This window comes from Nansenia antarctica (assembly GCF_963989245.1).
Source record: "Nansenia antarctica genome assembly, chromosome: 20".
Classification (NCBI taxonomy): domain Eukaryota; kingdom Metazoa; phylum Chordata; class Actinopteri; order Argentiniformes; family Microstomatidae; genus Nansenia; species Nansenia antarctica.
Genome location: NC_137693.1, coordinates 5,024,279 through 5,039,372, shown reverse-complemented (window position 1 = coordinate 5,039,372; position 15,094 = coordinate 5,024,279). Strand labels below are relative to the sequence as shown.

The 15,094-nt window shown below is 44.4% G+C and overlaps 2 protein-coding genes across 2 annotated transcripts; both read right to left on the bottom strand.

Moving 5' to 3' along the window:
* Positions 1–2,597: 2,597 nt before the first annotated feature.
* On the bottom strand, positions 2,598–9,498 carry rskrb (ribosomal protein S6 kinase related b; the record flags this gene model as incomplete). Its single annotated transcript, XM_080549997.1, has 13 exons — positions 2,598–2,843; positions 2,939–3,052; positions 3,448–3,558; positions 3,848–3,936; positions 4,382–4,471; positions 4,799–4,826; positions 4,965–5,005; positions 5,341–5,448; positions 6,471–6,540; positions 6,766–6,834; positions 7,125–7,208; positions 7,434–7,724; positions 9,469–9,498. 13 exons carry the CDS (start codon positions 9,496–9,498, stop codon positions 2,598–2,600), a joined length of 1,371 nt encoding a protein of 456 aa, XP_080406123.1.
* Positions 9,499–12,126: 2,628 nt separating this feature from the next.
* Positions 12,127–13,417, bottom strand: LOC308174964 (barrier-to-autointegration factor B-like). The gene is made up of 2 exons (XM_080550075.1): positions 13,302–13,417; positions 12,127–12,760 (listed from the first exon to the last, which is right to left on the bottom strand). Exons 1-2 carry the CDS (start codon positions 13,306–13,308, stop codon positions 12,486–12,488), a joined length of 282 nt encoding a protein of 93 aa, XP_080406201.1. The 5' UTR covers positions 13,309–13,417; the 3' UTR covers positions 12,127–12,485.
* Between the last annotated feature and the right edge of the window lie 1,677 nt (positions 13,418–15,094).

Below are 15,094 nucleotides of genomic sequence, written 5' to 3'. Positions count from 1 at the left end.
GCTGTTGTTTATAAGTGGAGTTTATATTTATAGTTATATATTATATATATATATAAATATAGTTGCAATAGCAATAAGAGGATCAGCGCGTCCCGTCGCACGTGAGCTCTTTCGGACGTCACAGCGGTCTCATTTTGTCAGTTACATTTTTGTCACGAAGGGTTGTAGATAGATAACACTGAAAACCGTATCTGTGTCGAATGCCAATTTAAATAATAATAATAAATAAAATAAACTAAACTATAAATGTAATATTGACTGTAATATTTCCTCTGTAAAAATGATTCAATCGTACGCAAGTCAGTCACGAGGATGACTCAACTGATTTCCATCCAACCCAAACGGAGGATGGCTACGTGCTCCGTAACACATCCCAATGAAACACCCCCTCCCCTCCCCCCTCCCTCCCACCCCCCACACCCCTACATGATGTAACCTGCAAGAAACAGACCGTGTTCAGTTCCTGTCGTGTCGTTGAAATAACATTCGATACAACTTGACTTCTTCTCTGATTTTCTCACTCTATCGACGCCTAAGTAAGTAGGGATGAAGTCAGCTCGCCAGCAGCTTGCTATGGCTAGCCAACACTGAACTGACACACACAGGTCTGTGAGGATGGATGCTCAAGTTCACCACGGACTCTCAGCTCTCTGCAACAGGCTGAGGACCCTCCCATCTACAGCCAACCAAGTACTAATCACTCTATCTAAATTATCAGAACAGACACAATGTGTTACGACAACATGCACCTAAAAATGGCATAAAAATCGATCCCAATGTAATAATGTCACTGTAGCCAGGCAGGTTGCATACAAATAATGAGGACAGTCAGTCGCACCCAACATTACTTGTAATAGATTACCAGTTACATCGATGTGGCATTGTACAGCAATATGATGTTCAATATGCTAAGTATCTGAAAAGGTTTGTGGTCTGTCTTACCTGATATTAGGGTGAATAATAGACGTAACTTGCAGCAGGTGAGAGGTTGATGCGGATGCGTCGCCTGATGGTTCTGTCTCCTGTTCCACTGCCGCAGCGCAACGTGACTCCTTACAACATCCCTCCGCCCAGAGGGCGTGGTCAGTACGTCATCACGTCATTAGAATATCATTGAATATGCACTACTACGCATGCGCGCGGGATGGAGACGGGGAGGCCCTGACGTCATCGTCATTACTGTCTCTATCATCATCATCATCATCATCATCATCATCACCATGAATGGCCTGTGTGGTACCCAGCCAGTCGGTCAGAAAACAATTACTGGACACATTAGAAACCCACCAACCACGAGATCTGATTTAATTATTTGGTTTAGGACACAATACATCCCCTATCCCTCCCTCCTCTCTTGACCCTTGCCTTCTCTTTCACTCCCTCTCAAAAAACCTTAGGGAACACATTGTTCTAGTTTGTGCACAAGTGTACATGTCTAAATGAAGAGAACTGCAGGCCTATCTACAAGCTGAGCACACCCCACTTTCTCAAAGAGCTGCTACACACACACACACACACACACACACAGACACACACTTTGTCTGGGCAGTGACACAATAAAACAGCACGCACAGCAGGACCAATGCATTAGTCTCTTGTTAACACGCTCACACACACGACACGCATGCACACACGCACACACACACACACACACACACACACACACACACACACAGAGACACATACAGACACACACACACACGCTCCAAGGTGTGAACAGTTTAATATTTAAATCTGAGCTACTTACAAAAATACAGAACATCTGTGCAACAATGCAACAAGAACGTGACATCACAGATCATACACAAAATGGCCTCCAAAATATTTGTCGAAATTGTACAAATCTGATCCCAAATCTTATAAATGACCATGTCGGTGACAAGTGCATGGAGGTGATGCTAACAGGAATCACAGTTCCTACAGTACTGTATTACTACAGAAACTCCTATCTCTAGATCCAAATCTCCACGCTTGAAGTGAACAATAATACAGTTCCTCAGCTCCAGACCCCGAATGTGTCTGTGTGGCACTGCGAGGCCAACTAAATAGAGAGTTGTGTAGAGTTTCTGCAGCTGTGGTGATGTAGGGACGAGGAACACACTCACACACATGTGTCCCTTGAAACCATCAGCTGATTATCAACTTTTTGAATTTTCAGTTCAATTCACTACTGAAAAGGTGCAGCTACATGAAGGATCAGGCTGTAAGTCTGATGTCATGGTCAGGTGTCTATTCAGTCTCACTAACATCATGGTAGGGACATACTGTACGTATGTAAATAAAGACCAGTCAGTTTCACTTGCATATTTGCTGGCAGGACGTACTCTTGAGCTAGCAATTGGAGAGAGTCAAATAACGAAACAGTAGTATGTGCAGTATGTCATCAGCTTTGTCTCCCCACAGAATCAGCTTGCACTCTTGCTCAGGGGTTGGGGGTTAGTTTACTGTGTGTGTGTGTGTGTGTGTGTGTGTGTGTGTGTGTGTGTGTGTGTGTATGTGTATGTGTGTGTGTTTGTACGACTATGCATGCACTCATACTAAGTGAACCCTGTGTGTTTGTGTGGCCATGTTACAGTCTGAATATCTATACAGCTCTTTTACACAAACTGCTCCCTCTTCAGAGGCTTTCCTTGGGGAGGGGGCTCCCGTGTGTTGGGGCCCGGTAGGGGAGTAGCAGGGTATGTGTCGTCGACGTGAGTGTCGGAGTCCAGGTATGTATCAGGCGTAGTAGGGGGGCTGAGTAGCGCATCGTAGTCGAAGCCTGTGAGCGGCTGTAGAGATAACGCGAGTCCCCGTCTGGCTTTGGCAGGTCTATCCGGCCTCTCCCTCAGCTCCATGATCACCTAGAGAAGCACAACGGTCATAATGACTTCACTCCCGAAGACGTTTTTCATTGAACTTTTGTTGTTTCAACCGTGTTTTTTTGGGGACAAATTACCTCGATAGGCCGGCGCTGCAGTAGGGCGAGGTCAAAGGTCGCACCGTGGAAGAAGGTCTGGCGTTTGAAACGCTCCAGGGTCCGCAGCCTACGGGTGGGAGTCTTACACAGTAACTGGAGAAAGCGGGGGAGGTATAGTAAGTAAGTAAGTAAGTAAGTAAGTAAGTAAGTAAGTAAAGCTTTATTTATATAGCGCCCTTCGTACATGAAATGCAACTCAAAGCATAGAGGAGAGTAGGAAGTTACACAGACAATATCAGACCATTAACTATTTTATAAATGTAATATATAAGTAGTGGTGAGTGTGTGTGTGTTTGTTTGTGTTTGTGTGTGTGTGTGTGTGTGTGTGTGTCTAGGATGTTGTTTTACAATAGAGAAACTGTACAGGGGTTAGAGGAGATGTAGAGGTCACAGAAGGGACAGTAAGGGTGTAGCCTGAAGAGATGGGTCTTCACAGTCTAATGGCGGAAGATAGGGAGTGACTCTGCAGTCCTGACAGACAGTCCTACCTCAGTGAGTAGCAGGGACAGTGGAGGGCTGAAGCTGAGAGGCATCTCGTAGGGGAAACACCTCACCCTCCTCAACATACTGCAGTGGTCTGGCTCTGGAGGCACAGGGAACTGAGACAGGGTGCGAGGGAGGCAGAGAGACGGGAGGAATGAGAGACGATCAGAAGTGGACAAACAAAAGAATCCCCTTTCATCTCCTCTCTTAACCCACTCTGTGATGTTTCTACATCTTCTTCGTTTCAGATTAGGGTTTAAACCCATACGGGTTGTAGACTTGAGCAATGGCCACTGTTTTGCTTCATATCATAAAGATCACTGGCACAGAAATGCTCACGCACACAACGCAGCACATGGACACTGTTATATACACATCATGCCATACTCTGTCAAATGACCTCACCTTCCCAGTAACCAATGAAAAGAGCAGGATGCCGAGAGACCACCAATCAGCAGCGTGACTGTACGGTCCCCCACTCAGCACCTCAGGGGCTAGAGAGACAGAACATGGGCTTAACTATGCATGCTTATTACACACGCACACACACACACACACACACACACACACACACACACACACAAGATACTACATCTAACCACCTACTAAATCGTATAATACATCAATACCTTTCCCAAAAAAAAATCATCGTCTCACACATCTAATGATCAACTGCTATCTAGCTATTTAAAACTTCATAATTAAACTAATTGTATTTGTCTTTATATATTTCATACATAATGCTTAATAGTAATAAGGTTAAATGTTTAAGGTTTAATAAAAGTCTTCATTTTATTTACAAATACTAAGGACTTATTGTATTGTGTTTTCATTTCGAACGACAACTGCCAGTCCAGACCCCCTGCAGAGTGGCACCTAGAGCCAGGGCCTGAGGTGGGCCTCTTGGATCTCTGGTCAAGCCCACAGTGGATGCCTCACCCATGTACTGGATAGTTCCACAAATGGTGAAGGCTCTTCCCCCTCGCTCCAGACGACGGGACAAACCAAAGTCAGCCAAACGGAGGTGTCCTGGAACAGACCATTGTAAAATATGACACCCCTTTTCATAAACCCTGGCGACAGTGCACATAATATACAGTGTCTCAACATTGTCACATAGCATAGCATAACCTATAATCACTGCTACATAGTAGACTGCGTGACATCTCGGTAGAAATTTGCCAATGGCATAATATCAGATGCTGTGTGTACTGATGCATGGTTTTATTCTTCTTCTGCTCTCTTTGTAGGGAATGACAGCTGTGTTCAGTGACAGGATATTCTGGAATGTTCCATGCCTGTGTGAAACCCTGTTGGTCTGCCCTCTGGTGGTGATTGCACGGAACACAAATGTACCTTGTTCTGTCAACAGGATATTCTCCATCTGCAATAATATAACACACAGTTAGAATAGTAAATACTGTATTTTACAGTCAAAATAAAAACATATTATTTAAGATATCAGTAGAAACCTCAAGTATATACATTATTCACGTATGATGCAATTTCCTCTCATTCTTACCTTCACATCTCTGTGAATGATCCCAAAGTCATGGAGAAACCCTAAAAAAAGAAGAAAAAAAGAAACCGTCAACATGTTACGGTACATGTGGGAATACAGTACATGTGGGAAAACTAGGGTTAGGGTTAGGTGCTAGGGTGACTTGGTACATGCTGGCATGTCTAACCCTAACCCTACCCCTAAACCTAACCCTACCCCTAAGTTTTCCCACATGTACCGTATTCCCACATGTACCGTAACAAACATAAGTCTAACTGTCCATCTGTCTGTCTGTGTCTACCTGGCCACCTATCAATCCATCGATCTCTGTATGGATAGGTGTGTTAAATATTGTGTGTGTGTGTGTGTGTATATGTGTGTATGTGTGTGTACTCACCAAGAGCACAGCCTAACTCTGCAGCAAACACCCTGACAGCGTTCTCTCCAAACTGACCAATCATCACCCAGTATGTGTACAGGTCCCCTGTGCTGCAGTAGTCACACACTGAAGAAAGGAAACATTACGGTCAGACGCAAATGCAGGTAACAGGTGTCCAACGGGAAGGTGTACTCATAGAAATACAATCGTCACTCGTTCTATTTCTATGGGTGTACTAGCCCGAAAGCATACAAGGTGGCTGGATGGGGGGGTAAAGAGGGGATGGCAGAGTCAGGTTGCCTTTCTCAGACCCGATGGAAGCATGACATAGTGAGAGGTAGCAGCATTCAACATCTGGTCCTGAGGCTCATTCCCAGAGGGTGCGAATAAACTGGGTCACATGATCTGAATCACTGAAGAGGGTGGAGGGTGGATTCTGGGAAAGCACAGAATGTGAGTAAGTTCTTTTTGCAATCAGCTTTAACAGTTTTAAAACAGCACTCTGGCCAGACTCTGGTTAGACCAGACCAACCTTGCTAGCCATGTCCTAACGATGTACAAAATAATCCCCTTTCAGACTACAGACAGAGAAGGACCGCAAGACTGGGTAGACAGACATCAGTCCTGAGAGAGAGGACACAAGGGGTGGGGGGGGGGGGCCATTTAGAAGTATCTGGACCAAGCAACTGTTTTGGAAAAAGGATGGTACAAGACAACAGCCATTTTGTAGTGAAGGGTTGGGATAGAGCTGAGGTGGGACTAAAACATGTCACAGGCTCTGATTGGTGGTGGTGGTGGTTGTGGGGGGGGTGAAGGGTTGGGGACACTGACAGGACTGCTCAAGGTAGAAGTTACCCTTAACCACAGATCTAGGGTGAGATTACCACACCCCCAAATCTAACCTACACCATTAAGATAAAAAGAAAAGTCAAGACCATGCAGAAGTGGTTAGGAGCGACTTAAACCAACACTGCCAGGGATAGACGACGGGGTAGGGTGGGGAAGTGGGCTGAGGAGTGTGGTTCGGGGGCAGGTGTTCAGTGGGGGGGTGATTCTCAGTAGATGTGGGTAGGTTTAGGCTTCACGGTTTAGGGACAGAAGGGTTTGGGCTGGGTTTAGGACGCTCTGCTCACTAATTTGTGACTCACTAATGTACAGATGGCGCTGCGTCTGCCAGCAGTCTTCGAGGTCGTGGACGAACGGGTGACGCACCTGACGCTGAGGGGCAAAGGTCAGAGGTCAGACTGAAACACGGCTTCACACTGGCAAGCGGTGAGGCAGAGGTCAGCCCAGGGTCAATGTCAGAGCAGGGGTTCCCATAGTTCCGTCCTGTGCTATGATGACACACTGACCTACAGCCTTTCTGAATGACCCTGACCCACACTATCAACAAAGCAGTGTTTCTTAAACACAGCCCAGTCAAAGCCACGGTCAAGTACCCACCTGGACGATCACCTCTTCTTTAGACTGTTCAAGGACTCCAAGCCTCAGGATCTCTGACTTGGGGATAACCTAAAAGAACACACACGCAGGCGCGCACACACACACACACACACACACACACACACACACACGCACACACACACACACACACACACACACATGTCAAGGCTCACTCAACTGGGCAGTATTAACTATGTTAAGTGCACATTAAGTGGAGACTCTTCACAAGTGCAGTGCAGTAAAATTCACAAGCCTCAAACTCGTTCTACTCTTGCTCAGTCCCCATTGCGTTTATTGCTACTTTCAACACACACACACACACACACACACACACACACACACACACACACACACACAACCTTGACAGCATATGTTTTCTGTTTGGCCTTGTCCTTTACTTTAAGGATGGGTCCAAAGGAACCTTTGGCAATGTAACCCAACACCTAAGAGAGAGAAAGAGAGAGAGAGAGAGAGAGGGAGAATTACAATTTTACAAAACCTTCTGGCACAGTTCAAGACAAAAACACACTAGAACAAAGTAAATGGCCAAAACCAGTAGTCCTGACAGCCTACCTCAGTGAGTGACTGAATCACTGTGTGTGTGTGTGTGTGTGTGTGTGTGTGTGTGTGTGTGTGTGTGTGTGTGTGTGTGTTCAGCTGAGGCCCACCTTAAAGTGTTCATGTCCAGGCACAGCTCTGTGGGGGAACTCTGGCAGAAACATGGAGATGAACCCTGGTAGACTCCACTCTGCTCGCAGCTTCTCAGGCCCCCCTCCACCCAGCCCCAGCACATGGTCCGGGATGGAGGGGTCCTTGTCCTTGATTATCCGACGGTGACCCAGGCGCAGGGTGGGGGGCGCAAGGCGACAGAGGCCGGCCGGGAGAGACAGACCCACGCTGGAGAGGAACCCACGCCACCCGGACGAGCAGTGCCCACCATCCTGCTCTATGGCTGCTCTCTAGCAGGGCGGAGAGAGAGGAGAGGAAAGATAGAAAAGGCTTTCACTCACAAGCCCAGCTCAGGCCCTACACCCCCTTAACCAGAAATTAAAGCATTTAAAATGCAACGATGCCTTTTGAAGAGAGATGAATTCACTAGGCCTACTAACTATACTGTGAATGACACCAATCCTTTGAAACGATCTGGAATTGGACCTACAATGTTTTAATAGCGCTAATAGTATGTCATCACATATGTCTGGTAAGGAGTTCTGTTTCAGAAGTACTGTTGGAGACTATCAGTGCTGAGACTGAATTAATATTCAACAACACAAACCGAAGAGCTCAGCATGGCATTATTCATTGGACTGGGTCCAGAGCAGTGGCGGACTCAGGCTGTTTGAAGGGCAGGGGCGAAAAGAAAAAAAGGGCACCTACTGCACAACATGGGACCCCATCAGTGCACATGGTCAAGTTTAGACCATTGGAAGGGCAGCCAATAGGGCACATCCTCTCATTTTGCCACTCAAAAGGGCATTTTAGTGCGACGTTTTTCAACTGTGGGGGCACATGGTCAAGTTTAGACCATTGGAGGGGCACCAATAGGGCACGTCCTCTCATTTTCGCCACTCAAAAGGGCATTTCTGCCACTCAAAAGGGCACTTAAGCGAGATGTTTTTCAACCGTGGGGGCACCAGGAGGGGCGGTCGCCCCCCCCCCCCCCCCCCCCCCCCCGAGTCCGCCAGTGGTCCAGAGGAACTGTCTTTTCCCATCACGTCGTGTTCAGTCTTGGTTTTGGCCGATGATGATTAGTTTAGAGATCGGTAATCTCAGATTACTCATCATTGCATGTTCAGAAGTGGCATGGTGGTCTGCCAGCGCACGGGCCCTGGGGGGTTCTCCTCGCACGCGTCACGCATTATGGAGCTTCAATGAACCCCATACGCACTCCACTCGCTTTGGTCCGTGATGCGATGGGACATTTAACAGGAGAACCGAGAGATGGCCTACATTGATCGGTTCCACAACAGTCTCGGTCACACGAGCGTCTTGGGCAGCAGAGCGTGAAGTGCATTCTAGCGCGCGCTGCAAATGCATGTTAAACCATGCGAGGCACAGCATCATCTGTGTGGCAAATTATAGACATACACGTCTATGGGGTCGTGACGTTAGAATTATAAGGTTCTATCTCCATTTTTGGTAAAATTTTAGTTTTTTACATAATCTGATCCATTAGGTGTTTATTAATGCCTGTGTGGTGCTATTTTTAAAATGTTGACATTTTTGAGTTAGTAATTCATAAAAAACAAAGGTTCCATCTCATAAAACATAATGGAATGTAAAAACTTTGACGCTTAATATCTCTGAACTACCCTAAACGGAGATAGAACCTTATAATTCTAAGCTCACGATACAGAAATACATCCAGCTCAAATCTCACTCGTTGATCGAAATGCGTAAACTCGAGTGTAGTTTTTGGATCGGAATTGCGCGCAACCCTGCCCAATACACTACCTGTGCCATAAAGATGCTGCATGACGTTTTTGCAGAGGTGAGAAGTCAGGCAGGCATTCTGGTAGGATACACTAATGCTGTTGAGTGCTAACGGGTCTCCGAACTTTTGACTGTGATAAAGGCACACATGCTGCAACTTTCACCGATACGCATGCAGAGCGGACATAATTAATGCATCGTGGAAACCCAGGGAATCCCCAAATGTCCATAGTACCTCCATACTTGGCTACCTGAGAAAAGAGCACTCACCTTGCTGCTTTTACTTGCGTCGACCCCCATCTCTCTCAAAGATGATCATCTGAGACACCTCATTCTGATTCTCCGGTTGAGAGAAAAACATCAATGTGTCTTAAGTATTCTCTCGCTGTTGTTCGTGGAGAGCGCAACATCTACAGCAGATATGGCGACATAAACAAATTAATCCCTTGCTAAAGGCAACGTCAGCGCAAATCCGCCCACACGTTTCTTATCTTATCCAATGAGACTGCGAGCTCTCAGTGTTAAGTCCTCCCCGCTCCCCCACTGCAACCTCTCAACGGTGATGCTCGAACTCTCATCAAAGTCGTGAATCATTGATTTGGCCCTATAGAGAAAACACAGCGATGCCAAGCTAGAGCATGCCTCGTTGCACATTTATTGAAACAGAAGAAAAGCCCCTCACACAGGACACTTGATGTCATATGACTGTTATGTCATGATTTGAACCTCAACCATTTCGGATTAAAGGCATTTCGGATTAAAGACTAAAACAATGTGGACCCAGTTGAATTCTATCTGCAGTGGTCATAAATGTACAATGTGCACATCTTTCTGTCTCTGCCCTCTCTCTCTCTCTCTCTCTCTCTCTCTCTCTCTCTCTCTCTCTCTCTCTCTCTCTCTCTCTCTCTCTCTCTCTCTCTCTCTCTACTCCTATATCTCTGGGGGTTGAGATTTCACACAGTGGACAGACTGATCGCCTGCTGACAGACTGGCACATTTAATATCTTTATATGCGTTCACATTTTACAATAACATTCTTGAACACAAACAGTATTAGTTGCACCAGCATAGATAGGACACTCGATAATTCAAGCTTTACAATCTGTCTATGGGTACAGGTAGCAGCGTCTCCTATGTGGCGGCTGCCAATTATTGCAGATATTGAGCAGAATTTTGCCACGGCCTTTGCTTTAGGCTTGGGAATTCCTGCCATCTGCAACCCCCTGACGACTAGTCTGTGGACATTACCAAGGCTTCCAAATATAAACACTAATAATTTACATTTGTACCCAAGCACACACACACACACACACACACACACACACACACACACACACACACACACACACACACACACACAGAGAGATGATACACCCATCACATCCAATGTTGTAAATGCTCTGCAAACACTGTTCACACAGTAGCCTTCCCTCAAGCAAAACACAGACTGCTGCAGGACAGGGGTGCAGGACAGGGGTGCAGCAGGACAGGGTATTGTGTGATACAGTAAGAATCCCTGGGTGTGAGTTTGTTAGTGAGGGTCCCTAGCAGGAAAGGCTGGTGGAGGCAGGAGGAGGGGCCCATGGTAATGCATGGAATGGAATTAAGGAACGGTATCACATGGTAGGCTGTGAGTGTGTGTTTGAGGGAGAATGTAAGGTGAGAATGTATCAGTCTAAAACGACATACATTAGACACATACACAGCCCCTCTTCATATCATGCCTCATTATCTTCAGGGACTTCAGAGTACAATGTGTCATGTTAAATCTTTCACCAAATACAGACTAGAGAAAAAGGCAGGTGTATGAAGGCAAAATTGCAGGTATAGTATAGATACATATACATAGTTATAATAGCAACACAGAGGTTGTTGTCATATGTTGGACAAGTCTTTTCCTTGTGGCAAGAGTGTCTTCTGGGATTGGGTAATTTCCTGTAATGGCAAAATGTGTGTGTGTAACACTGTTTATTATTGTGCAGAACTCTCATTAGAACGAGTCATTTGAGTGATGTACTATTACTGATAATTTAACTGAATGTGTAGATTTCAACTTGTAACCAGACTAGAATTCAAAATTGTCAAGACTAAAGGTCAACTAACAGACCACCCTCTCCCTGGCTAGAGAGGGGGGGTTACCTGCAAGTTGAGAGATCTTCTCTGACCTAGGCCTCAGTTAATAATTTAATAATTTTGCCATTTAGCAGACGCTTTTATCCAAAGCGACTTACAATTACGAATTACAGGGACATTCCCCCTGGAGTAACTGAGGGCTAAGTGCCTTACCCAAGGGCACACTAGTAGTGGTGTGGCTTCAGGCGGGATTTGAACTCACAACCTTCCGATCACAAGTCCAACTCACTATCCACTAGACCACCTCTACCCCTTCAGTTCAGTGCTGATTTATATACGTATTGGAACGTGGCCTGATCCAGGGGAGTGAAGCAGATGGCCAGCAATAACTGCATCAGGATTCCTCAGGAGATAACAGGGCAACTCCGCTAAAAGCCATTGTACATCACCCTAAATGCCACGGTTGAAACCAGAACACTGTCGTGCAAACCCCCGCATTAGGTCCCGCTGCTCCGCTCTCTCCTATAAAATGTGTGCAAGCTCACTGTTGGGGGCTTTTTGATCATCCTGACCCTATGTTGTGTTTGATTGTGTAAACCAGTACTCTGCAAACTACTTCATTAAAACCTACTAAGGAACAAGTATTGTGTTTGTGCTTTGCTTGGGTCACGTCTCACCAGGGACCAGAGAGAGAGAGATCGTAGATTTTCATTACATTAACATTAATCTTCCAAGTCATCACACCGCATCAGGACAGTGCTGAAGCAGATATTCATCTAGATGCTAAAAAAAATTAAGATGTTTAGCTACTAAATGGTTTACCAATCAATAATTATTCAGTCCTCAACAAATCAATCAAAAGTAAAAATGCATTTTATTTATCCAGGTAGGTAAACACAGAACACACTACTGTAACAGTCTGGTCAACACAGCAGGCAGCACGCAGCAGACATAACTCATTAAATGTGGTATATGAAGGCAAAATCCAAAGTATGACAAAAATTGCCAAAATAGCCCCAGACCACTAAGGGTTTTTATGTCAAAAGGGGAAAGAAAAAACTTTTAGGCAAAACACAGGAACGGTAATAGCCATCAAGAACTGTTATGGGTTACAAACAGTCATAGCAATGCAGAGAGCTGAAGAAAAAAAGATAACGTGCGAGAATTCTGCGACACAGACATTCAGAAATGAGGAGACAACATGTGTATTTGGTCTACATGTTGTTGTCGCGCCACTCATTGAGACCGTTGTAGGCTTGTGCCTGGGTCCTGGAATTGGCTCCAGTCGCATCCTTCAGCCAGCCTTTGAACTCCACCGGGTCTCCCTTCTTCACCAGGAGCTCACCCATCATCTGACTGGCCGTGTGGTAGCCCTTGTTCTCCAGCTGTCTGCCAGTGCCTGTCCCAATCCCTGGAACATCTCTCACAGACTTTGTTCCCATTGGCTCGGACACAAAGTTTCTGTGTTTCTGGGTGGTGGTGGTGGGTTCTGGGTGTGGTGAGATGAAGATCAGAGAAGGTTACCATTGGTTATACAGTCACTATTTAGAACCTCTTAATCGCAACTATTTTCAAGGTCTTTGAAAATAATAAGTAAAAATAATAACTGGTAGAACAGTAGTGGCTATAAAGAGCAAAGGAAAACCTAACACGGACGCCGAAATGAAACTGACACGCGCAGCTGAGATTCACTCGAGGTTGACGAAGGATGTTATTTTGGCCGTTACGCACTTAATTAAGCGTAACTTATGGTTAAAGTTAGACATTACCTTCGACGGGTTACGGTTAGATATTAACTTCGAGTGGTTAAGGTAAGGTAATATGTCAGGGAAAGGTATTAGCAAATAATAAATAGTGCAATGTTTACTGTATATATAAAAAATAGAAAAAGCTGTTGTAATTGTACAATACAAGGTTTAAAACGCCGACTGCCACTCAATTGGATGCTACTCAATTGCCCATTGCGGGTAAAAAGCAAATAAACGATTATAATAAAATAAAATAATACTGATTGAATTGAATTGACTTACTTGACATTATCTCAGGAAGATTGTCAGACTGCCTCTGTCAGGAAAGTACAGCAAGTGATCACTGGTTCGTTCAGGATCCCTCCTCCTCTGCACTGACTCTCAACTTACTCAGAAACGAAACTTAACGAGACAGAAGGGGAACGTTACTCGTAAACACGGGCGTACGAAAACACGGGAAATGATACTGGATCGTGACTCAGAGCGTTATCAGGTCATGACTGTAATGTGATTGGTTAATGCCAATCTACCGCCATAGTTATGTAGCCACTGATTGGTTAGCGGTCAAGAACATGGTAATCTTTCCTTTCCCCCCTGACATTATTAACATTAACAAGCCTGATCAGGTCATGTCTGTAGTGGTATTGGGTTATAATTGATTATAATTTTGTTATTCCGAAAATTACAAATGCAATGAATTCAGGCAAAAAAATGTGCACAATTCGCCCATTTCAACCTATGGGAGGTTATAATAATAAGTATTGATTAACATGATTTTGCCATGTAGCCTACAAAGATGTAAGGATTTGGGGCATGTGAAATCTTAGTCCCCGTTCCCTCCCATTGGTTTGTTTTAAATCATTGTAACATTGTTTTAAATGTTCATGAAAGAAAAAGTATTACTTTTTAAAATATTGTGACTTAATGTTTTCAGTATTGGGTTCTGGCCAGACCCCTGTTGGTAAACAACGTATGCTAAATATGTTGGTAGTTTGAGGGTTTTGGCATTGCCAACAATGAAGTCTAAAAACCCGTTTAATAAACAAGGACACCTGAGACAATGTGGAAACCATAACCACACTTGGAGTGGACTTCATGTGTAATGGCAAAATGTGTATATATATATATATATATATATATATATATATATATATAAAATGTATATGTATATGTGTTTACCTTCTATCACTGAGACTGCCAATGGCCCCGGGCCTGAGCTAGATTACACTTCCTGATACTGGTGGATTGATGATTCACTTAGTCAAATGTATTGATTTTAAGTTGCTTTGGAATATGGCGTCTGCTAAATGCCAAAAATGTAAATATATGTGTAATATTAACTGTTTATTATTGTGTAATACTGTCATTGAACGAGTCATTAATGATTCTAGTATTATTGATCCTTAAATTGAATGTGTAGTAAGATTCAACCTGTAACCCTAGACAGAGTTTTCAACTTACTTGTCATGAGATTTACTGTGAGGCCAAGTGCAGTGATACTGTAGTGGTTTTATATCATGTTATACTGAAAAATTTAAGTCTCTCTACAGTTTGGTGAATCTAGCACTCAAGGAAGGCCCATTTCCTTCCTGTAAGGGATGGGCCAAGATCTGTGGCGCAGTGAATAATTCTGACTATGGACAGGGCCCATAACTAAAAGATTTGTATAATATGATTGGTTCCCAAGAATAGTGACCTCATGACCAGGGACAGGTCTATAAATATGAGTCGCACCCATCGTTGGGGGCTTCCTACTTGCTTCTTGCTTTGGGCTATTGCTTCTTGCTTATTGGTCTGCTCATTTCTCTCTGTGCTCATGTAACTTGGCTTAATAAAAGGCCTCTTTGGAGACAATTGAATGAATGAATGGACTTTATTGTCATTGCTACAGTACAGGTACCAAACAACGAAATTTAGGAGGGGTGGCTCCCCTGGTGTTAGGAAAGAAAAAAAGAAAAAAACTTTTAGAAAAAGAATAAAATCACAAGAAGGTAAGGAGCTGGTTTACATAAATAAAGCTCTATATGCATAATCTAAGCTCTTTGTGCTTTGTAAGTTCTACTAAATCTATTAAG